Below are 24,740 nucleotides of genomic sequence, written 5' to 3'. Positions count from 1 at the left end.
CTTTATAATTCTAATAGCTTTAATAAGAAAAGACTAAGTATTATTACTATATATATATATATATATATATATATATATATGCCAAAGAAAAAGAAACTGGGGGAAAAGATACCACTATCACTTATCTATCACTTTTCTTTCATTGCCTCTTTTTGAAAAGGGTAGATATTTGTACTGTGTCTTAAAGAAGAACTGTGATTTATAATACCACCGCTAAATGTATAAGACCTAGAAAAAAATAGTGTTTTTCATATGAATTTCATATGCCTCTCCACAAAACACACTGTGATAAAGGTTTAAGAACATTTTGAAAAATACATAAACTACTACATATTTTCATTATTTCTATCTTGGACATAACAGATATAGGGGGAGGTTTCCCAAATCTTTATATATTCCCTTTGAGTAGGCCTGCTAAAGCTCTCTCCTGATCATTTTTAATATTAATCCTAACATACATGACAAAGATTTTAGAAAGTATAGACGTACAACCACCAAACAAGCTTATTAAGGTTAAAATATTAAAACTCTTATGTTTCCTTTCACTGTAATATAAAATTCAATATGGAAAGAAAAGAGAAATCTCAAACACTATTTGGTTTTGTTACAAAAGCAAATAAAGAAATGTAATCATGTCTACCTTTCATGTTTGATAATCATTACCATCTCTTAAAAAAAATCATGTAATCAGTCAGAGAGAATTTCAAAATGAAATTATCAAGGAAAACAAACTTCATAACTACTTTCTTCAAGTTCTCTCTACGATAAATTGGATGTATCAGTAACACACACAATACTATAATGTAAACATAGAATAAAGACAGTGCTTTTTATTCAATATGTCTTATTAATTACAATACCTTCTGAAGCTTCTGGTTAATGTCTCCTTTGGCTGTAATCTTTACTTGAAATTCTGCTTCATATTCTTCTTCAATATATCGACGACGTTTGGACTGTACATTGTCCATGTCCTCTGATTTAGAACGTTTTCTTCTAGAACATTCATCTGAGAACAAAAACCACAATAAGTGAACTGTTTTTATTACAGAACTTAAAGCCTATTCCATTTGCAGTAAAATACTCTTTCTATCACAATGGCATTCTCAATCAATTATTTTATGAATTGTTTTGAGATCAGAAAAGTAGGTATGCAACTTTCAGCTTTATACTTGAAATGAGCTTCACTGTGCTAAATAAGAACTTTCTAATGGTTAAACATAAATACTATAAACATAACATTCTTTCCTTGAAATTATTATATTAAGATGGAAAACTGCCTAACAATTATGTCATGCAGAAGGCAAAAGTCATTTCACATTCATTCCTTTTCCTATATTTCATAGTGTAAATCCTCTGAAAAAATACAGTATTCATTCTCATCTCAAAATTCTATCAACTGGGGCTGGGGAGATAGCTCAGCTGGTAGAGTGCTTACCTCGTAAGCACAAGGCCCTGAGTTCGATCCCCAGTACCAAAAAAAAAAAAAAAAAAAAAAAAAAAAAAATTCTATCAACTGTACACAGTTTGAATTATTTAATTCTTCCTCCTCAGTAAATGTAAGAAAAATTCTTAATTGATGGCCTTAGGAAATAACATTGTAGTTAGTTATTCTTAACATACCCTAATGGATTTCAAATAAATAAAAACAAAATTAATGTCATTATAAAAGCACATTTGTAAAGAACAGATATTAAGATCTTCACACAGAGAATTCCTACTTCAAATACAGTTAACATTCATGATTTCATAAACAAATTCTACTTTATTTTTCAATGTATAAAAAAAATGAAAACACTAAAATCCCACAAATGCTCTTACATGACTATACCAATGCCTCTCCATCTAATGTGCCTATTTTTTAAAATACATTTCTGTTCTACAACTTTTCTTATAATAACTTGCCTAGAGTCATATGTGGAGAGCAGCATGATAGGGAGAATTACAGAACCCAGGTTTCCTGACTTAGTCCAGTAATCTTCCTAGAAACCTAACAGTCCCATCATTTCCCTTCCCATGAAAGCTCAAGAAAATGTAGACTTAATCATATACTAATACCACTCCAGACAAAATTCTTATGGTCTCAATCTAAAACAATTTATCTCAAGACACAAAGATAACTACTTAAGTTGTTAGCTTAACTCTTTTTTGTGGAACAACTGAAAATATAAATACTACGTTCAAGTATGAAATAATACATTCAAAGATCCTTCAGTTGGTTATCACCAAAATAAGTTCATTATATCTTACTTAAATTACAAAAATTTACAATCATCTCATGGGCCAAAAAATAATATTCCATGTCTTTTAAAACCAGAATCAATGAATTATTATTTTTCAAAGTAGTTCAAGTTTATTTGTACATCATACTTTTCTCAGAAGGTCTTTCATCTTCTTCATCTATCACTTGTTCTTCTTCCTCAGGTTTGCTGTCCTTTTCATTCCTTTCTACTTCTGCTGGAACAAAAGTAGAAAAGGAAATCTTGTTTCTATTGGAATTCATAACAGTTCATTAATTTACATTTTTTGATTAACTAGTGAAATTTTGGGAAGAAAATGGTAACACATACTGATAGAAATAAATGACCAAGTCCACATTCAACTATTCTGCAACACAAAATAAACACTACATGAAAAAAACAATAGAATAAATTTAAAAACAAATAACCCTACTCAGTATTTTCCATCACCAATAAGATTAATAAAATCTGAAAACTCTACTATTAAGGATGGGGATATAGCCCAGTTGTAGTGTGCTTGCCTCCAATGCACAAGGCCCTGGGTTCAATCCCCAGCACCACCAAAAAAAAAAAAGAAAGAAAGAAAGAAATGGTACTATTATATTTGATAGCAATGCCAGCAAGTAAGCTTGGTGCTTGACATGTATGTATTACTCATATCTTCAATAAAATCCTATACCATAAACAGTATTTTTGCCATCATACAGATGAGGAAAGTAATATTCAGGAAGGTTAAGTTATTTTCACAAGAGGTATATAAACTATGACAAATAGTGTTACCAGAAACATTGCTAATAATATATCTATAAAATCATATTGTATTAACAACAAATAAAATAAAACCCAAGAGGTACCAGAAACAACCTTTGGTCAATCAATCTACGTCTCCTCAACTAACTTAAGTTAAATGGGAAATAAAGGAGATATAACAAATCATTATTATGGACTTCTTTTCCCCTGACATTACTGCAAATTGCTCTTTGGTGGCTTCAATAAAACATATCATGCTTTATCATATTCTACAACTAATATTAAATAAGCAATCACAATGTACACAGCATTATAAAAGATGACAAGACTTTTTTTCTTCAAGAATCAGTTTTAATCGCAACAGGGTTAATGGTAGAAGTCAATGTTAAAACATTTAAAAAGATCTTTTAGGTGAAATTAAGCAGAGATGAGGATCATTAATGAACTTATTTAGGCTCAAAATATTTTTTTCCACACTAAAACAGGGTCTCACTAAAGGTATTACTGTAGATAAATACCACTAAAACTATTTTTGAACTTTAATGAGCATTAGAAATTTGACTTTCTCTTTACTACCTTTTATTCATTATAAGTTTTAGAATCTCTCCATTTCAGTGACATGAAAATTTGTTTTTGTATTCTTATAGATGGATTTCAAACCCATACAATACATTTCTCTATTTTTCCAAATCTTTCTGGTTTTTAATTCTAAGGGCTGATAACTCCTCCTAGGCTTTCTAGTCCCTAGAGTTTTCAGAGACACAAAGTAACTGGGTTGAGATAAAAAGTTTAATTTCATAGTTTTCATTTGGCAATTCTTCAAATCACCAAAGGCACAAAATTAGCGATGGCTACAACCAATTAGGATAACTAGAATCCAGAGAATCCAGAACACAGAAGTAAACTGCCATGGTTTGGTCTGCCTCTTATGTATGTCAGCTCTCTCTCCTCTTACACATTTCAGTCTTGTCTTGAGATTTTTTCACTTTACTCAAGAATCTCCTCCTATCACCCAATTCCCATTTTCCAGATACACCCAGAAGATATTACTAGATTCACAAAACACTTAAAACATTCATTGGAATTTTAGAATAGACTAATAGGATTTAAAATTTATGCTGGAATTATTTATATCATAGAACTGAGGTTAAGAAAAATGGTATTAACAGATATTTGGTTTTGGCTTTTTTTGTTATTGTTTTTGTATTTTGATTGATTGGGTGTTTTTTTTTTGGCAGTAATGGGGATTGAACCTAGGGACAGTCTACCACTGAGCACACCCCCAGACCTTTATTTCAAGATGGTATCACTAAATTACAGATGATGGCTTTGATCTTCCCTAAGATGTTGGGATCATAGTCATGTGCAACCATGCCATATCAACAGATTTTTAAAAGAAGGGTAAGGCTCATATTTATTTTAAATGTTTTGTCCACAAGGTCTCTAGAGAAGACCTACTTTCAACCATTTTAATAATCAAAGGCCCTTTTAAACAGATAATTTTATATATAATTTCAATAGTTTCCTAGGACTTCTGAAACTCATTCAAATACAGTACTTTTAGTTAAGAATGTCTGTTTAGAATTAGTCCTATGGACAAGTTTCTGTAATAATTCTTCTGGATTTCTTCAATAAAGCCTCATGAGTAGACAAGTTCCCTGTTTCATGTTCTATGAGCACAGCTCTAATACTTTCAACCACACTATACAGTAAGCTCACTAAGGTGGGGACCAGGTCTTATGATAATCAGTAGCAGTAAAAACTATGACAAAGAGCTAAGATAAACTGTCTAATACCTATCTGATAACTATTATCTTTAATTCAATATTTCAGTAAGTTAAGGTGAAAAAAATAAATTAGGAATTAAGGTACAGAATTTACATTAGGGGATTTAGTTTCCCATTGTCAGAACTATATTATATAGGACATCATTTCAAAGAAATAATGGATAAAACTGTTCCCTTAGATCAAGAGTTAGCAAATTACTTTTGTAAATGGCCAAAAAATATTTTCAGTTTTGGGGTCATATGGACTCTACAACTACTTACTTTTTAATCTTTGTAACAGGAATCAGCAATAAACAATATACAATACATAAACATCTCTGGCCATGTTCCAGTAAAACTTAAAAAACAGATGGGACCCACAGGCTACAGCCTGCCAATCTATTGCCTTAAGACTACTGGGTCCATGAGAATATTTAAGACAAAAGGAAATAAACGGATAATTTATAAATAAATACAAAAGGCCAATACATGTAATAATGCAATGAGATAATATATCTTCTTCAATTTTATAAAACTTTTATTTAATCAACACAAAGATGCAAATTCTAACTTCTAAGTCAATTTTTGTGTTCCCTTTTAAAGTAATGCTGGGTTTTGGGGGAAGGAAGTGGAGAAGTGCTAATCTTCCTATTTCTCCAAGAGAAATAAAATAAAAGAACCAAAAACAGAAAGGAAAATGAACACAGTAGCTGAAAAACTAAGGAAAGTCTGAAGATTAAAGGTCCTCCAAGATTGAACAGGAAAGATTATTAAGAGGTCATCCAAGAATGAAAAGGAAAGACAAAGAAAAGATGTCCCTGGTGTTAACCATATAAGCATCAATGTCACTTCAGAGAATTAGGAAGGGGTTTTTTAGCAAGAGAGAAATCAAAATTCAATTAAGTTGAAGAGTTAATAGAATAAATAGTGCTACCTTGTAAATAGGACTTGAAGAATAACTTTGAAAGAGAAGAAAGTTTAAATAGTAGCTAGAGGATAATGTATACATTATGGAGAATACATGGAAAGTAAGTCTAATAATAAATGATACCTCTCTGAGTGTAGCTGAACTTTTGCAGAGAAATCCTTATTTTGCTAGTCAATCTTAGACTATGATTTTAATGATTTAATAACAGTATAGTACTATGCAATAATTCAATAATGTCTCCATAACTATTAAGGTACATCTGAATACGTTATTAGTTTTTGTCTATTTTTGTAAAATTAAAATACTTTTCTATTTGCTTCTAATACCTTTCACTATTTTTTGATGCTGATCATCATAACTGCTGCATTTACAAAAACTTGCTAAACAAGTGCCTAAAATGACAGGTTTATGTTGTTTTTCTGTCAGTACTCAAAAGTCAGTACTAGAAAGGGAACTGAAGACAGACTTTGGTACTTCGTTTATCATTCTGTGTTCTGATGATATTAAAATGAATAAAAGTATCACCTCAGCCGGTGCATTATCAACATGATATGTAAGAGATTCCGCTGCCATATAAAGAGAAAAAGACTACAGTTGAAGAACCAATTGAAAAACTACTTAAACTCACAATAAACAGAATTTCCTTTGGCGGGGGAGACACAAAATTAAAGTTTGGTTACTAGATAAGAAATGAAATCTGTCATTAAACACATCCAACTAAAAGCATAGACTCAAATTAAACTCTAAAGGCACATAACAAAAAAATCAAAAAATAAAATAAAGGCAAATTAAAAAAAATAAACCCAACAATGAATTTTCAAAGTATGTTACATGAATGGCTTAGTATCTATCTCTTTGAATTCAACAGTACTATATGGATGGTCTCCAACATCAAGATTTTGACATAGACAAAATGTATGAAAATTCATTAAATTAAAAGCTATAATTGGCTAACTTTTTTCTTTACGAAGACTACTACTATGCTGGCGATATAGCCCAACACGTAGAGTACCTACCTCTCAAACTCGAGACCCCGGTTCGAGTCCCCAGCACGGGTAGATTGTGGAAATTCCAAACAAACAAAAGAAACCAATTCAGAAGACTACTATTATGCTTTCTGAAAGACTTACCCCAGTGCTGTATTTTGTATTATACCTACTGAATTAGTGACTTCACTACACTGTTCCCTATTATCTTTCCAAAATATAAATTGTATCATATCATCCTCCTTTGCTTGAAATTCTTCAAGAGTCCTCCCTATTGCCATCAAAATGCTTTTAGCATTGTAACCAAGGTCCTCCATAATAAGTTTCTCTGACATTATCAATTATTCATTTACTTACAAATACTTTTTGAACACTTATGGTGTACCAGGCAACATTTTTGGCCTGATGTTGGTGGCTTTGAGCAGGAATGATAGCAATTATGGGCTGGATTTCAGACCCACTCCAAAGGCAGTACCAACAGAATTTCCTAATGGATTGGGTATGAGAAATGATAGGGAAAAAAATGGTTCCAAATGTTCTGGCCTGAGTAGGAAAGATGGTACTGCCATTACAAGGATCAAAACCTATGATATACAGATATCAAAATGCAAGGCTTCCTTGAACTAATCTGTGCAGCACTCATGAAGTCAGAAAACCAATTTAATATTATCACTGTATTTATAGCCTTGTATTTAATAGTCTGTGATTTAATTCTTATCCACATCCTGGGGGCATCTTCAAAGCTCTAGAACCAAGGAGAGCCTACCTAACCTCTATATATATGTTCTTCAGAAATGAAGTCATTTACCTCCAAAAACTAGTATGATATATTAGAGAAAAGGTCTCCTCTTTGTCTATCAGTACCACCTCCTTGTTCTCACTTTAAACAAACTCTGTTTTCTAGTTGACATTCAGTGTTTTATGCAAGATTCCTCCTGAGATCTCTGAGTCTTAAGAGAATGGAATTCATGCCAGTCTGAGCGAGACTAAGGTTTCACACAGGAATAATGTTTAAGAATCTGACCACAAAAGCAATTAGCTTTTTTAATTTTTTTAATTATTAGAATGCTTTACCAGATGGAAAATATAGGTATTGACTAAATCATGAAGTTTCTACCACTTTTGATAAGGAATTTGGAATTAACCTCAAAATAACAGGGATTTCATAAAAGGGAAGATCATTCAGAAGATAAAAGGAAGAGAGCAGCTTGGGTAGAGTTAAAAGGGCTGAGGAAACAAATGAGTAAAATGTCTTTACTGAATGGATAATCAAGTTTCAAGGGTTCTGGCTTCCAACAATGGTAGCATCATTCCCTGGTCAAAAAATACATATATTTAAAAATAAGATTTTATTGGAAAGAGTAATTGAAAATGTGAAGGAAATTAACTAGTAGGTTGTTAAGACTGTAATTTGTTCACTACGTGATAGCAAAAAACAGTTGCTAGGACTTTGATCAATACGTACTGACTTAAATTGTTATTGAAGTGTTATATTGGTCCATTTCATCTCTGTTCCTAGACTAGAAGTCACTAGTGAACTGGGTTATATTTTCCACCTATCTCCCTTTTTAGAATTTACCATGATGCTACTCACAGACAGATTTCATAGTTCTGAATTCTATGAAGTAAAAATACATTAAGAGATTCTTCTATAGAGTCATCACCATTCTTAACTTCCTCTGCAATATAAACTTAAAACTTTACCAGAATGTTTTATCAAACAGTTGCTAAAACTAATAAAAATATTTAAAATTTATATAATCTGCTAACCTGGAGAGCGTGCCTCATTTTGTGATGTAACTTCAGACTCATCTTTTTCACATGGAATATCCTCTTCATCAGAGAGGACCAAAAAGGCTTCTTTTGGCAAACTCTCACTACTTTCTTGTTTAGATGGAGATCCAAAAGAACCTTCCATTTTCTCTTCCAAATCTGGATTTGTCTCATCATTTGGAAGGAGAGAAGTTTTAGAGAAGCAAGTAAGTTCATCCTCAGCAGGTGCAAGTTTTTCCAAAATTGGGATGATTTCATCTGTCTCCATAGAATCTGTACTTTCTAAGATATTCTCATTTTTGTCATCTTTCTTAACATTTTCATGAATGCTTTCTATGAGGTCTGTAGAATTTTCATCTTCATTCTTTTCACCATGGTCAATTTCCATACTGCTAGATATAGCCTCTTCTCCCAAAGCAAGCTCTGAAATAGGATCTTCCTCTACCTTCTTTTCATTTTCATGAAGTAGATCTGAACAAACAATTGTGTCTGTTTCTGCAGCTTCTTCACTGCCATCAATATTACTATCACCTTTACTTTCCTGATCAAATGAATCTTTACTCTGAATTTGGTCTAACTTTTCATCATCTTTTTTTTCAAGAAAATCATCTTCTTTGCTACTCTGCTCTGTACTGTCAGTTTCAGTAACTGGTTCACAAACTGGTACAGAACTTGGTTCAAAGGTGGCTTCAAAGGTTGGTTCAGAAGTCAGTTCACCAGAAGCCAATTCAACAGAGGCCAGTTTACCAGAGGCCAAATCACCAGACACCATATCGTCAGAGGCTAATTCGTCACATGCAGGATCACCAGATGATAGTTCACCAGGAGCTAGATCACCAGAAGCTGGATTATCAGAGGCACAATCACCAGAAGTAGTTTCACCAAAGGCTGTTTCACCAGAAACTGGCTCACCAGAAATCAGTTCACTACAAACTGGTTCACCAGAGGTGGAATCACCAGAGCTAAGATCACCAGGGACAAGTTCCCTAGAAGCAGGATCAGCAGAGGAGGGATCAGCACAGGAGGGATCAGCACAGGAGGAATCAGCAGATGGATCACCAGACATGGGATCACCAGAGATGGGATCTGTAGAGGCTAGTACTCCAGAAGCTGGATCTACAGTAGCTGGATCACCAGAAGCTGATTCAGTGGTCAGTTTAGAGGCTGATTCAGGAGTTATATTCTTAGGAGACAAAGGTTCACAACTTAAATTATCATCCTGCTTATTTTTTACATTAACATTTACAACGCAGGACATTTCTTTCCATTCTGTTTTACTTTCCTCAGGGTCAAAACAAATCTCTTCAATACCATTCACTTCCTCCTTATCTTTAATATAATCTATATTTTCCAAAGGTGAGGTTGGGTCCAAATCTCCATTTTCATGGTTGCCATTTAAAAGCTTGACATCAGTTTTCAACAGTTCTTCTTTGACTTTGTACACTGCTTCAAGTTGTTGACGATCACTCACTCTCATTGTTTTTCGGGCCTTGAAGACTTTTTTTTGAGGTTCTTCTATACTATCCATTTTGAATCTTAAAAAAAAAAAAAGAAACAATCAGTTTAATAATTGAAACAGAAGTCACCTAATTATTGACTTACTACAAATTGAAAAAGAGCTTATATCATATAATTTTGAAATAACAAACCAAAAACTTAATCCTTGCTGCATAATTATTTTCACTCGATTTATGTAATACAAAAGTTACAAAGTGCCAGGTGCAGCAGCACATGCCTATAAACCCAGCGATTTGAGAGGCTGAGGCAAGAAGATTGGGAGTTCAAAGTCAGCATCAACAACTTAGTGAGGCCCTAAGCAACTTAGCAAGACCCTGTCTCAAAAAAAAAAAAAAAAAAAACATAAAAAAGGGTTGGGGATGTAGCTCAGTGGTTAAGCCACCCTAGGTTCAATCCCTAGTACCAAAAAAAGGGATAATATGAACAGTCCATACTAGAAGATCAATTACTTGGAAAAAACAGAAAACAAAGACACCAGTTTTCATTCTCCACATGGGATTTGTAGAAACTAAAAGAGATACAGGAGCATAAAAAAGAATACAAAGAAAATAAGGGAAAAAAAGTGTAAGAATGAAAACAGGAGAGGATGGAAAAAAAGAGATAAAGGAATAATTAAGGAACATGTAAGGAAAGATTATACTTTTAATCAAGTCTAAGTATAAATAAACAGAATTTTTTAATGTTAACAAAACACCATCAAAAAAGACACTGTTAATTAAAAGTTTTTAAATGTTTTTTAAAAAGTGAAGACAATTATCATGATAGGAGAAATATTTGCAAATTATAATTCGATAAGAGACATAAATAAAATGTATATAAAAACTTGGTATATACATATGTGTGTGTATGTACATGTACACACAACCACACCCAAGCCCGCAAACCAAATAAACCAATTTAAAAATGAGTAAAGGTCTTGAATAGACATATCTACAAAAAAAAGCCCAACAAGCAGTCTACAAGGAATAAACATGAAAAAATGCTGAACACATCATCTGTCATCAGGGAAATGCAAATCAAAGCCACAATGAGATAACACATACCAGAATAGCTACAACAAAAGAGAATAATGAAAGATGGAAAGGATGTAGAGAAATTTGAACCTTCACACAATGCTGGTGGTACAGTTGCTTTGAAAAACAGGCAGTTCCTCAAGAATGACTGCAATTCTTACTCCTAGGAATACACCCAAAAGAAACAAAAAGGTAAGCCTATACAAAATCTTGTCCACAAATTCTTATAGCAGCATTGCTCATAACAGTCCCAAACCGAAAAACCTAAATGTTCAGCAGCTAATGAATAGACAAATAAAAACGTGGTATGTCCATACAATGGAACATTATTCAGTCATAAAAGGGAATAAAGTACTGAACAAAAGAACCTTGAATATATACTGAGAGAAAGAAACTAGTCACAAATGGCCACATACTGAATGACTTCATTTCTATGATATATTAAGAGTAGGCAAATCTATAGAGATGGGAAGTAGATCAGTGATTGCCTAGGGCAAAAAAGTTTGGGAAGAAATGGGTAGCTGCTAAAAGATATAAGATTTCCTTATGGAGTAATGATGATGTTCTAACACTGGCTGTGGTGATGTTATATAACTCTGTGAACCTGCTACAAAAACAGTGAAGTATATATTTTTATGGGTGAACTAGGGTGATTTTTATCAAAAAAGTTGTTACCAAAATAGGGTGTTTTTTTTTTTTTTTTTTTTTTTTTTTTTTGTGTGTGTGTGTGTGTGTGTGTGTGTGTTATATTTTACCTTGGCTGATATTTCTGCTTTATATCTGCTTTCTAGTTTCATTTGTTAGTCCTCTTTTACTTATTTATTATTTCCTGTTTACTTTTTTGAGGCTTATTTATATTTACTATCTTTTTACTTGAGGTTCAAGTTCAATCACTAGTTTTTAATCTTTTCTCTTTTGTAATTCATACACAGATACTATAAATTTCTCTCAAAGAGCTGATTTAGTTGTATCTCACATTTGGATGTCATACTTTCAATATTATTTTGTTAAAAGAATAACACTGCAGTATATTTATAAATCTATGAGTTACTGATCAGTGTTTCTTTTTTTCTTTCTTCTAGTACCAGGGATTGAACTCAGGGGCACTCAACCACTGAGTCACATCCCCATCAGTGAGTTGCTTAGTGCCTCATTCTTGCTGAGGCTGGCTTTGAACATGCGATCCTCCTGCCTCAGGGTCCCAAGCCCCTGGGATTACAAGCGGACACCACTGCATCCTGCTTACCAGTGTTTCTTAAAAATGCATTTCTTAAAAAGATAATACCTTACTACCAAGTGAAGCTCATTTAAAAAAAAAAAATGCTAGATTGGTTTCACATTCAAATGTCAAGTAATACTGATCAAAAGCAAGCCATTAAGCGTTTTGGCTTTAGTTCACACCCATCAAAGTGCCCAGTAGATGAATGTCTGGTACCAGATTCTTGTTGCTTGAATTGTGCAAACACACACACAGAGTCCTAAACCCCAATACATCAGAATGTGATTTAATCTGGACAATGTTTTTACAAAAGTAATTAAGTTAAAATAAGGTTATTAACATGGGCCTAATCAAATAGATTGGTGTCCTTATAAAAAAGGGGAAATCTGGAAACAGAAATACACAAAGGAAGAATATCATGTGAAGGTTACAGTTATGCTGCCTCAAGCCAAGGAACTACCAGAAGTTAGTAAAGGGGCAAGGACAAATCCTTGCTTAGTATCTTCAGAGAGAGCAAGGCCCTCCCTGACAATACCCTAATTTTAGACTTCTAACTTGGCAGTATTGTGGGACAATAAATTTGTTGTTTAAAAGGGGAAAATGGGTTTGTGTGTGTGTATGTGTGTAGCACTTCTCCACATAAACAGAATAGCGGGAGAAAATAAACAAAAGAAATCATTTCAAAATATTCATTTGACAAAAACTCAACACTGACTCAAAATTTTCAAGAAACTAAGAACAGAGGAAACACTCAAATTTGATAAAGGTATCTATACAAACACTACAAATATTATATTAAAGGTAAAATAAGAATTAAGACAAGGATGTTCTGTTATCACTATTTTATATTAACACATGCCAGTACAATAAATGCAAATAAAAGAGGGTAGAGATATGATCCTGGAGAGGAAAAAGGTTATAAATCAATAGTGGATGTGTAATCTCAGTTATTGGGAGGCCGAAGCCAGAGGATCAGGTTTGAGGCTACCTTGGACATCTTACCAAGAACTTTTCTCAAAATAAAACTTTAAAGAAGGGCTGGGAATGGAGGACAGTGCTAACACACTTGCCTACCATGCATAAGGCCCTGGATTTAATTCACAGTAAAACACACACACACACACACACACACACACAATTCTTTTAAGAACAAAGATGTACAGAAGGCAAAAATGCTTTCACATTGGTTATCTTTCACCATTACCTACAGGAATGATTGACTTTGGCCTAAGAATTTTTTTTTTTTTTTTTGAAGGGGACACTGGGGATTAGACCCAGGGACTCATAACCACTGAGCTACATCCACAGCCCTTTTTTGTATTTTATTTAGAGACAGGGTCTCACTAAGTTGCTTAGGTTGGCTTTGAACTCCCGATCCTCCTGTCTCAGCCTCCCAAGCCACTTGGATTACAGGCCTACGCCACCATGCACAGCCTTGGCCTGAGAAATTAAGGAAAAAAAAAAAAAAAAAAAAAAAGCAGTCTCTGAAGCCTAAAATACATAAATGATGCTTCTTACAGTTAGGCCTCGATGTCTTTAAAAACCAATTTGATGCTTATTGGACAATAAAAATACCTTATAGAACATTCAAGACAGACAAGATCATTGTGCATCCCAAAGAACACCAAACATCCCATACACTTCTCTCACTAGCTGAGTGATAGCTACTACTTTATCAATTACAGCCTCATCCTCAGTAAGTAGAAGTATGCTCAGACACAGATAAGATTTATTGAGATACCTGCTTCCCAAACATTACCCAATCCAAAATGAGGCTCTACTTCCTTAAATCTCCCCCAAATAACCCAACCTATACTATAACCAAATCCTGTAATAGTTTTCCCCTCTAACATCCTGATGTACCTTACAGAATCCCTATGTAAGCACTCCGCCCTCCTTACAATAAACAATAATCCTTAACTTGTTCAATAGCAAATGTGTTCCTGGTGGTCTTTGACTAAAAAGCATAAAACAAGAAGCCTGCCTATTTGCTTGAGGCCAATACAGCTTAAGAATCTGACACTTTATCACAGCACTTATAGTTTGTGGTATACATTCTGCATTTATTCTCTCAGCTTAAGTCAATAACAAAACATAATTTTTAGTCTCCCTAGACTTTTAATTTATAGAATAGATTTAAATTATTTGGAAAAATTATCTTTCAATTAAATAGAAACCTCAATGCAAAATTATCACAGGCATTACTTTAAGGTCTTAGAATTTCAACTTCAAGGTTTTCCCTTCCCCAACTATTCCAAAGTCACGTAAACCACAGAACTTCCTGGAAAGAAGTTACAATACAACTTTTGGAGTCAACTCTCCTTACTAACTCCAAAGCTGTAAAATAATTAAATTTATAACACAAATTGCATGGTTACCCTTTAAATATTTTCAAATATGGAGAACCTCATAATGTCCACATTCTTCAAACGTTATATGAATAGCTAGTTATCCTGAATTTCAACTAAAAATAAATATTCCTTTTAAAAAATATATTTTTCATAACTTTTAGTAACCCAATTAAGAAAAGGAACTCTGCAGATTCACAGATATAAACTTCAATTCAGTATTTATTTTGTGACAATAAGAAAGTTACCTATCATTTCAATTTCTTAGTTTTAGTTACTTCAAAAGGAAATAATATCAATACCTGCCAAAGAGGTTTCAGTGAGGATTGAGATTTAACTAGTTATCATTAAAATTAACTAATACTAGTTAACTGTAAACACTGGCACTTAACAGTAGTAAGCATTCAATAAATGTTATCATCATCATGTATAGAACATTCAGGATAATGGTTTAAGGCAATAAACTTTCAAGTCTGAGGCAAATTTTCTCTAAGAACTTCTGGCATTTTATAAATGACTTAGAAAATTCAATATGCAAACCTTGCATTTAACATTAAATTGCCATGACCAAAAACATTTAATAAAAATAGTTATTGTCTAAGGTAAGTTGATTGTATCAAAACTGCCATAAATTCATTAATAATAAAGTACTGCAAAAAGTGTAATAGAATAACTACCACCCATACCCACAAGGGAGCACACTACAGTCATTTACACATCTTTTATGAATTCTAAATATAAAAATAGGCAAAGCAGTAAGTAACATGAGCAACCAATTCAAATTGGTTCAGTCACAAATGTACAAACCAATCGGTAGTCTGCATTTAGAAATCTATTTTGCATAAGCAAAGCACATTTAAGGAACATACACATTAAAGAAGGGTGTGTAACCAGCAAACAAGTCTCCATGATTTATTACCAGAACACTTCTAAATATCATTTTAAATACTGTCATCTGGATCGAAGATGTCATTCATAAAACTATTTTGCAGAATAAATGCTACTTTTAAGGTGGCAACATTAGACTCATGAAGCTTTCATGTGACTATAACTCGTTTCCATAGGGAAAAACATGTGAAAGCAGAAAATGTCTGCCATGTCTACAAGTAACTACAAGACATAATGAACTAGTTTCTCCTGGAAGTACTTTTTTTCATGAGAAAGTTCAAAAAATGTTTTTAAGTCTGTATTCTGTATATTTGGATTCAAGAACTTTGGGAAAATACACTAATAAAATCCCTTTCTACAAAAAATGCATAAATAATATAACCAGAGAAGAATGTGTCGCCTACAAATATGTCTCTATGGCTTACATGTTTTTTTTTCAATTTTTGGTAAACTATTTTTAAGGAAGCCCAATGAGCCTCTTCTTTAAGTGAAAACATTATTAGCTTCTTTGCTTCGTCCCCTTCCATCCTCTCCTTTCATTCTTTCTAGCAAATGGATCATAGTTATGAAATAACAAAGGGAAGCTGTTTTGTCCAGCCTAAGATCTGCCTGCTGAAAAAGCTCAAGAATTTAAGTGGCTGTTCAAGAGCGACTTAAGCACTCAGCCAATCAGCATCCAGCATTCTGATTCCTGCCTAGCAACAGGAGAGAAACAATAAAATCAGAGAAACAGTTTTAAAAAACCCGGATCTTCTTGTCTGAAATAAGTAATCTAGAACATAGCTTGCATAAGATCCTAAATCCATATTATATGCATTAAATATATAAATAAGTAAATAAGATTTACCTCTTTTATGCTACTATATCTTGCTTTAATAAATGTCCATGAATGTTTCTAGAAAATTTGATACCTGAGGAATGAGTTTAACATGCATAATAGGAAAGAATATACTTTTCCACACAAGTTAGAATCTGCAAAAATCAAATGTAAATTTCAAAGAATTTGTAGATCTTATATGGGCAAACATAACTAAAACTGACACGATTTTAAATGCAAATAAGACTATTTTCATATCTACCTGCCATTATTGTCATATATTTCTGATTCCAAAAATGAATAGTACTCTGCATCTAAAGGACCACTATAGAGAGCATCGTAAAATGTTATGTTATCTGCTGTACTAAAATTACTCAGTTTAATTCATGAGATTAAAATGTCTGGTTCTTACTGATACGTTTTAAGTGATAGTATATCACTTAAAGTGTAGATAATTACTACATCCTTTTCTCCTTAACTGCTTTTTGCAGCAAGTTACAAAAAGGTAATATGAGCTTCCCTTTTGAAGCAATAAGATGTGTAGATTACGAAGTAAATAGTCACACAGGAAATTTTTCTTATATTACATCGTTTTACAGCTTTTTAAATGTGATATTATAAAATAAAAATAGAAAATCTGTGGTCAGAATAATTTTTTTCTCAAATTCACTACGCATTAGATTTTCTTTGTAAACAACTTTTAAAAATAAACATCATTTTTTCCCTTCCTTGCAGATGAACCTTGTCATTTTTCAAACAAACCCAAAAGGGAGCTTGCTGCAGCCATACTCTTAGTTTATATAATTTCCCCAAAGGAAAAATAAATCAACAGCTGCTTCAACGCTTCACTCTGATGAGAGAACTGAAATTCACTGTCTGATTGGCTCAAATGTCTAATACCAATCAGCCAGCAGTATCACAAACCTTGCCCAGCAACAAAGGAAACAGATGAGGGCATGTGACCTACCAAGAATTCAATGAGTGTGAAAATAAAGATGAATAATAAAATTGAAACATTTTAGTACTGTAAACCCAGATGCTTTGTTTGAGGGCAGTCTTTGATATATTTTTTTTAACTATATACACTGGGGTTTGTACTGGTTAAAAAAAAAAAAAAAAAAAAAAAAAAAGCCTTAACAAGTAGCAAGATTACTGGGTCAAATCTCATATACACACAAGCATGATATAATTCAAAGAAATGTGTATCTTATGTGTATCTTTAGAAAATATGAAGTAAAACAATTTAAGTCAATGTTATCACTTTGACAAAAGTGCTTCAGTTATATTCATGCTGTTAAGTGACATGAGTATAACATTTTTTCTCAACAATGGGATACTGAAAATAATTACTATTCAAATTTGTTTTCTTTAAATGGCTTAACTAAATATGATTCAACAGGTCTGACCAATAACGACTTCCTCTTAAATTAACTTTTAATCATCATCCACGATTCCTAACCTCTTAAGAAATGCCAAGTGTTCCTGGACTCTTTAAGAATCCCAATTCTCAGTAGAGAACTCTTCTGATTTTATTTTGCACTGATAAATTTTGCTTGAGAATCTGCAATACTACTACAAAAAATCATAAAAAATAATCGGTGTGTTGTATAATAAATACTAATAATCTGTTTTACTGTTTATTGCCCATTAATTAGAATAGTCAACCTAACAATGTAATATAATTGTTCATCCATTTTGACTTTAGCCACTCCAATTTAGGATATATACACATTTTTTAAATTTTATCTTAAATACTAGGCATCTTGTCATTTTTGTTTAAAATTTTTTCTAAATTTTAATCTGTTAAAAATCTCACAAAATTCTTTTATCATGTGCCCTTTACAACACTACCAGATAGCATGCTCCTCCCTCCTCATCCCTTACTCCCAAACACAAAGGAGACTCTTGAATTTGATGTTCATTATTCCTAAGCCTGCCTTATACTTTTCTATATTATAAATTCCCCCTTAATTTAATCTACATACCTTGAAAGGAGAAAAAAGAAACTGATGTTTATCAGAAGACAAGTATATGTCACACACTATACCAAGGCTTTTTCTCAGTTATTAAAATGACAACCTCTAAACGTTGAACTTCACAAATTATCAATAACCATACTGCTATCATCCATTATTTGGTAAGGTCTATCTATATACAGTAAATGAGACCTGATAATAGATTCAGTATTACCAGCAGCCTTCCAAATATGTGATTTTTAAAAAATACCTTATGCTAAATTCAACATGGCAATTAATAGCAGAATTCACTCAACAAACTAGGAATAAAAGGGAAATTCTTCAACCTAATAAAAGGCATCTGAGAAAAACTCACAGTTAACATCACACACAACAGTAAAAGATTGAAAACGTTCACCCTAAGATCAGGATCAAGAAAAGCTTCCTTAATCATAAAACTGAAGAGGTTAGAACAGATACTTGCAAAGGTCCATTCTAGCTTAAATTTTACATTTTTTAAATTAAATGTCCTGCTACACAGAGCAGAAAATGTCTGCTCTCAACACTTCTGTTCTTGAACTGGCAGTTCTTGTGAGAACAGTTAAGTTAGAAAATGAAATAAAAACCATCCAACACCAGGATGGGGGTTGTAAAACTATCTCTATTTGCAGATGACAAAATCTTGCACATAGAAAATATTAAGAAATTTGAAAATTATTAGAATTAGAGTTCAACAAGGTTGCAGGATATAAGATCAACATAAAAATCTATTGTGTTTTGATATCCTTGCAACAAACAATGCAAACATAAAATTAAGAAAAAAAATCACAGGGTTGAGACTACAGCACAAAATGGAGGGCTTGCCTAGCATGCACAAGGCCATGGGTTCAATCTCCAGCACTGCAAAAAAAAAAAAAAAAAAAAGTTATCTTAAAAAACAATTCAGCTGGGTGCACCATACTCTTGTAGGAGGATGGCTTAAGCCCAGGAGTTCCAGGCCAATCTGCAATCTGAGAACATAGTTGAGACCTCATCTCAAAGGGAAGGGAAGGATTCCATTTATAAGAGCATTAATAATAATACATTTAGCAAAAGAAATACAAAACTTAACTCTTAAAACCTATGAAACATCACTGAAGAAATTAAAGAGCTAACTAAGTGGAAAGACATCTCATATCCATGAATCAGTAGGTCTATATTATTAATATACCATACTCTTCAAAATGAGCTAAAAATTCAAGGCAATCCCTTATCAAAACCTCAGCTATCTTCTTTGAAGAAACTGACAAACTGATGCTAAAAAATCATATAGAAATGCAAGTGACCCAGAATAACCAAAATGATCTTAGAAAAACAGATAAGCCTGGAGGACTCATACTTCTGATTTCCAAAACTCGTTACAGTTATAGTAAACCAAACAGCAGCAAAAGGACAGATATTTACATCAATGGAACGGAAGTAAAACCTCACATTTACAGTTAACTGATTTTAGACAAGGACTGCCAGACCATTCAATGGGGAAAGAATAATATTTTCAACAAAAAGTGCTGGATGACCATATACATACAAGCAAAAGAAAGAAGCTGGATCTCAGTCTCTTGCAGTATACAAAAATGGATCAAACACAGATCTACAATCAAAAACTAAAACTTGAAAATCTTAGAAAAAAGCACAAATATAAATGTTTATGGTCCTAGAATAGGCAATGTTTTCTTAGATACGACCCAAAAAGAACAATAACAAAAAAAAAAAAAAAAATTTTAACCAGACTTCATCAAAATTACTTCTGTGCTAAGGAGACCATCAAAAAATGAAAAGACAATTCACATAATGGAAAAAATTTATAAATCATCTATCTGGTAAGAGATTTCTATATTATTTAAGAACTGATAGAATAATAAAAAACAAAACAGCCCAATTTTAAATGGACAAAGGTCTTGAATAGACATGTCTACAAACAGACCAAAAAGCCAACAGCCCATAAGCAATAAAAAAGATGCTCATCAGGAATATGAAAATTCAAATTACAATGAGACAACACTTCAATCACACCACGACAGATATAATCAAAAAGAGTAAGTGCTGGCAAGGATATGAAGAAATTTGAACCTACCGTCAGTGCTGGTGGGATTATAAAATGGTGCAGCTACTTTAGAAAACAGGCAGTTCCTCAACATGTTAAACACAGAGTTGCCATATAATTCCACAATTCTACTCTTAGGAACATACCAATACATCCAAAAGAAACAAAAAGATATGTCCATACAAACCTTGTCCACGAATGCTCATAGCAGCATTACTCATAACAGCCCAAAATTGAAAAACCTATATGTCCAGCAACCAATGAATGGACAAATAAAAATGTGGTATGTCCATACAGTGGAGTATTATTCAGCCATAGAAAGGAATAAAGTACTGATATATGCTACAACAAGGACCTTTAAAATACGCTGACAGAAATGAAGCCAGGCACAAAAGGCTATATACTGAATAACTCCATTTGCATATGTTCAAAATAGGCAAATCTATAGAGATGGAAGTAGAAGAGTGATTGCCAAGCATTGAAGGGGTTAATGAGGAGTGGCTCCTAAAGGATATAAGATTTCTTTCTGGGGTAATGAAAACATTCTGAAATTGATTATGGTGAAGGTTACAAAACTTTTGTGAGTATGCTAAAAGCCACTAAACTCTACACTGTAAACAGATGAACTGTATGGCATATGAATTGCATCTCAATAAATCTGACATTGTTTTTAAAATAATAGCAGAATTTCAGGTGATTTTTTGAAATTTATTTTTAACCTAACCCCTTTTACTGGCGCATACTTCCAACATGGAAAAAGCTAACAAGAAAACTGCATGTTGATTCATACTTTTCAGGGAGTGCACACTTCTAAACCAGTAAGAGTGTCTGTAATTTTACTTATGATAAAATGCAGTATATGTAAAATTGCACCAGCATCACTCTCTTAGGACCTTATCTTAACTAATCCAGTTACTTTTTGAGACATATTATGTCTCATATTATTTGAGACATAATTCTATAGTATGCTAGTTTTGCAGGATGGTAGTAAAGTGCATGCGATACCACAAAACAGAATAAAGCAAGTTTTAAAAAAGCAGTACTGAGCATGACACAGGTGAATCACATGCTACACATGGAAAATACAATTAATTATCTTTTACCAGAAAGACCCAAAAGTCTTAAATGAAACAGAAATACTGTCATACACTACAAACTGGTTGAAACAAAAAACTGTGTACTGTACATTAACCAATGCTAATAAATTTGTTTTAAAATGAGGTATATTTCTTGAAATTTGTTGCATTTTAATAATATTTTCTTTATTCATACAGTGTATCTTGCCACTATTTACTGTACTTGCCAGTACATTAAAAGTATCCTTTCAGAAATAATCACAAATTTAATGTACAATTTAATTAAACACTTTGGCACTTTCTATCAGATAGCTAATATAAGTCTAATGAATTTTATGCATCCAAAGCTTTGATGTCAGAAAACATTCTAAATATGCTGATATCATTGCGATGTGCTTCTGAGGTCACTTCACAGAAGAGTGAAAAAAATGAAATAACTTTTGATATTATAATAATGAAGGGGTCATACAGATCCCTTACTAAATATTGGCTGGAAGAATGATGCGCTGTCTACATATAACTGACACCTAAACTAATTCTTTAAAGAAAAATCTATTCTCTGAGAAAGTAAAGGTAGTAATCTAGAACATTTTAACATGCAAATGAACATGCTGGCATATTCACCTATAAAAAGTCGTAAAGTATGCCCACTTATACACTGCCTAACAGAGGCAAAACACAGCACCATTAATCAAATCTGACAGCCATTTCTCAGTCTTATAAAGTCTGCTTAAATAGTTTAAAAAATTAAAATAGCTCTTTAAAATAAATCTACATTTGTTTACTGCTACATAATGATGAAAACCCTCTTTAAAATAAACATACCCCAAAGGGAGCCCCTTGCAGCCATCTTATCTTTTCTCTCACAGAAACAGAAACTGAAATGCAATTTGCATAGTCACTGTGGTTGGCTAATGAAAGCAGGATCATGTAACCAATCAGGAAGCAAGAAACTGGGCAACCATAACAGGAGAAATTTTAAATCTGCCTGGCAACAGCCTAAAAATAGAAACAATATGCTAGTATGAATTCTAGCATACATTTGAATATAATAGCAAAACTACTAGCTAAAACACTTTATTTTCTTGGGGAAAAATATCTGCCTTGATTTTATCACTCAACATATTCATCTGACACCTTTTCATATTAGGTGCCAATTAAAGAAAAATGAACGTAATAAAGGGCCACGTCCAAGTAACATGGTATTTCTTGTATTATTTGTGTACTATGTGTGTACATGGCTGTGTGTGTGCATATACATTCATAACATATCTACTGAGGAGCCGCCCCCCCCCCCCAGAATAATGAGGCACTTGATCACAGTTCTAATTAATTCAGGCTCTCTAAAAATCTCAAAATTTGAACAGGTACTGTATTTCTCTAGCACTTTTTTGCTCCCAATTATTTGAAAATCTGACTTATTTGTAAAAAATTATTCAGCATCCATTAAAAGTACAAAGTTTAACTCATCAATACAGACCTCTAAATAAAGTAGATATTTGCCTTCAAAACAAAATTCTTTTAGCATACAGTAAATAGTGTGTCTTACACAGGGTATGCTTAATAATAGTCTCAATGAAGTTAAACTAATTACTATCAGTGAGGGAAATAAATTATCTAACTGTTCATGTGAAGTAAATGTTAAACTTAATATGTAAACATATACCCTGCAAACACTGCTCTTTCTTATTTTTTAATTATGCTTAGCGTAATATTAAAATTGACAGGCTTAAAAATTCTATCTTATCCAGATAACAATGTATTCCATCATTCAACTTTTTAACCTAATAATGCTTAATATGCATGTTTCTTTGTATATTACAAATTGATTCTAGAGTAGATTTTAATTCCTGAAGATGCTAAACTAATTTCAGTTTAATGAAATTCATAAATTTAGTTTATGAAGATTATAGGTTAATAAAAAATGACCAAACTCAAATAAAAGAGAAAAAAAAAAAGGAAGAAATAAAAAGAAGAAACACAAAAAAGGACATTTTAAAAAAACTTAAGACTTTAGATTAAATTTAAATGCTGCTGAAACAAAAGGCTAAAGTCATGTTAAATGCATTTAGTAAAGCACAAGTTCTAAGTTATATTTCTTATCTCAAACCTTCCATCAATGAGTTTTGATAAAATGGCAAATAAATTTTTAAAATGTCTAGTTCACTGCTATCTAAAATGCAAAATGAATTTTTGTATTTGACACTATGAAAGTCTAAACACTTAATATGAAACTTGTTATACAAAAGACTTATCTTAATCATATATAAAGTGTGGAAAGAATATCTTAAAAGCACAAAGGAACACAAGGACAGTTCTAAATATCCAAAGCTTCACTGAAGGATGGGTAAAAATTCGACAAGCAATATATTAAACTAATACTTTTTAATCTACACATCACAGTGGTTAGATTTTAAAATGAAGTTTCACCAAGCTTTTAAAAATAATTATTCTTATTTTAAACAATAGTTCACATAAAAAGTAGCTTGGCATTTCTTTATTATTAACATTATGTTCAAGTACAAAAGATATCCAAAATCTAGATATAATTTTATCTTAAAACACCTTAGGGGCTAGATGTGGTGGCACAGGCCTGTAATCCAGTAATTGGGAAGTTGAGGCAAGAGGATCGCAAACTCAAGTCCGTCTCAGCAATTTAGCAAGGCCCTAAGCAACTTAGCAAGACCCTGTCTCAAAATAAAAAATAAAAAGGGCTGGGGACGTAGTTCAGTGGTTAAGCACCCCTGGGTTCAATCCCCAGTGCCAAAAAAAGAGAAAAATTGGAGCTGGGGGCATAACTCAGTGGTAGCGCATGCCCAAGGCCCTCAGTTAGATCCCCAGCACCACAATAAATAACATCAAAAATTAAAATATTTCAAATGTTGTATGTACATAGATTTTGTTTACTTACCTGAAATGAAGACCATCCCACAGGAAAGTAGTATGAATTCACCTATGAGTTACAATTAGTGGCAGAGTATTTCACTTATGGTCAAATTTTTGTCATAAGGTACTACAATACAGGAGAAATTCTATGATAATCTCAGATTATCAATACTTTATATTTTTAAGTAGTATTAAAAGCAGTTATATAACATATTTTCAAAGTTTCTACTTATATTGGCCAGTTTATTTCAAGAAAACCAAAACAGCATGAAGTTTGTAGAACATTATTCAAAGTAGTCACAAAACACCCATTAATCTGAATTTGGGAAAAACTGAATATTCAAGCAACCTTAGAACAATTAATATAGCAACTACTATGCCCAGAGAAATTTAGACAGTTCCAGAAACTTCATCCTGGATCAATAATCTAGTCACTTCTATCCCTAACCCTGCTTTAGAAAATTAAATAGCAGCTGAGAATCAGATGGTTCTGTAAT

General features: G+C 32.6%; 1 protein-coding gene across 4 annotated transcripts in view; it reads right to left on the bottom strand.

Moving 5' to 3' along the window:
- Positions 1 to 24,740, bottom strand: part of Atf7ip (activating transcription factor 7 interacting protein) — a 105,207-nt gene that overhangs the window by 46,198 nt on the left and 34,269 nt on the right. For 2 of the 4 annotated variants that reach the window (XM_047548370.1, XM_047548371.1), the window contains exons 2-4: positions 8,438 to 9,975; positions 2,368 to 2,454; positions 861 to 1,006 (exon numbers count right to left, since the gene is read on the bottom strand). In XM_047548370.1, coding sequence (XP_047404326.1) covers positions 861 to 1,006; positions 2,368 to 2,454; positions 8,438 to 9,968 — 1,764 coding nt within the window. In that variant the 5' untranslated portion in view covers positions 9,969 to 9,975. Of the gene's footprint in view, positions 1 to 860; positions 1,007 to 2,367; positions 2,455 to 8,437; positions 9,976 to 22,182; positions 22,205 to 24,740 lie in introns of those variants that run through there. The other 2 variants (XM_047548372.1, XM_047548373.1) reach the window with 2 other exon arrangements.

The sequence above is a fragment of the Sciurus carolinensis genome, chromosome 4 (assembly GCF_902686445.1).
Source record: "Sciurus carolinensis chromosome 4, mSciCar1.2, whole genome shotgun sequence".
NCBI lineage: Eukaryota > Metazoa > Chordata > Mammalia > Rodentia > Sciuridae > Sciurus > Sciurus carolinensis.
Note: the sequence above shows the minus strand (reverse complement) of the source record. Positions and strands in the feature narration are given on the sequence as shown.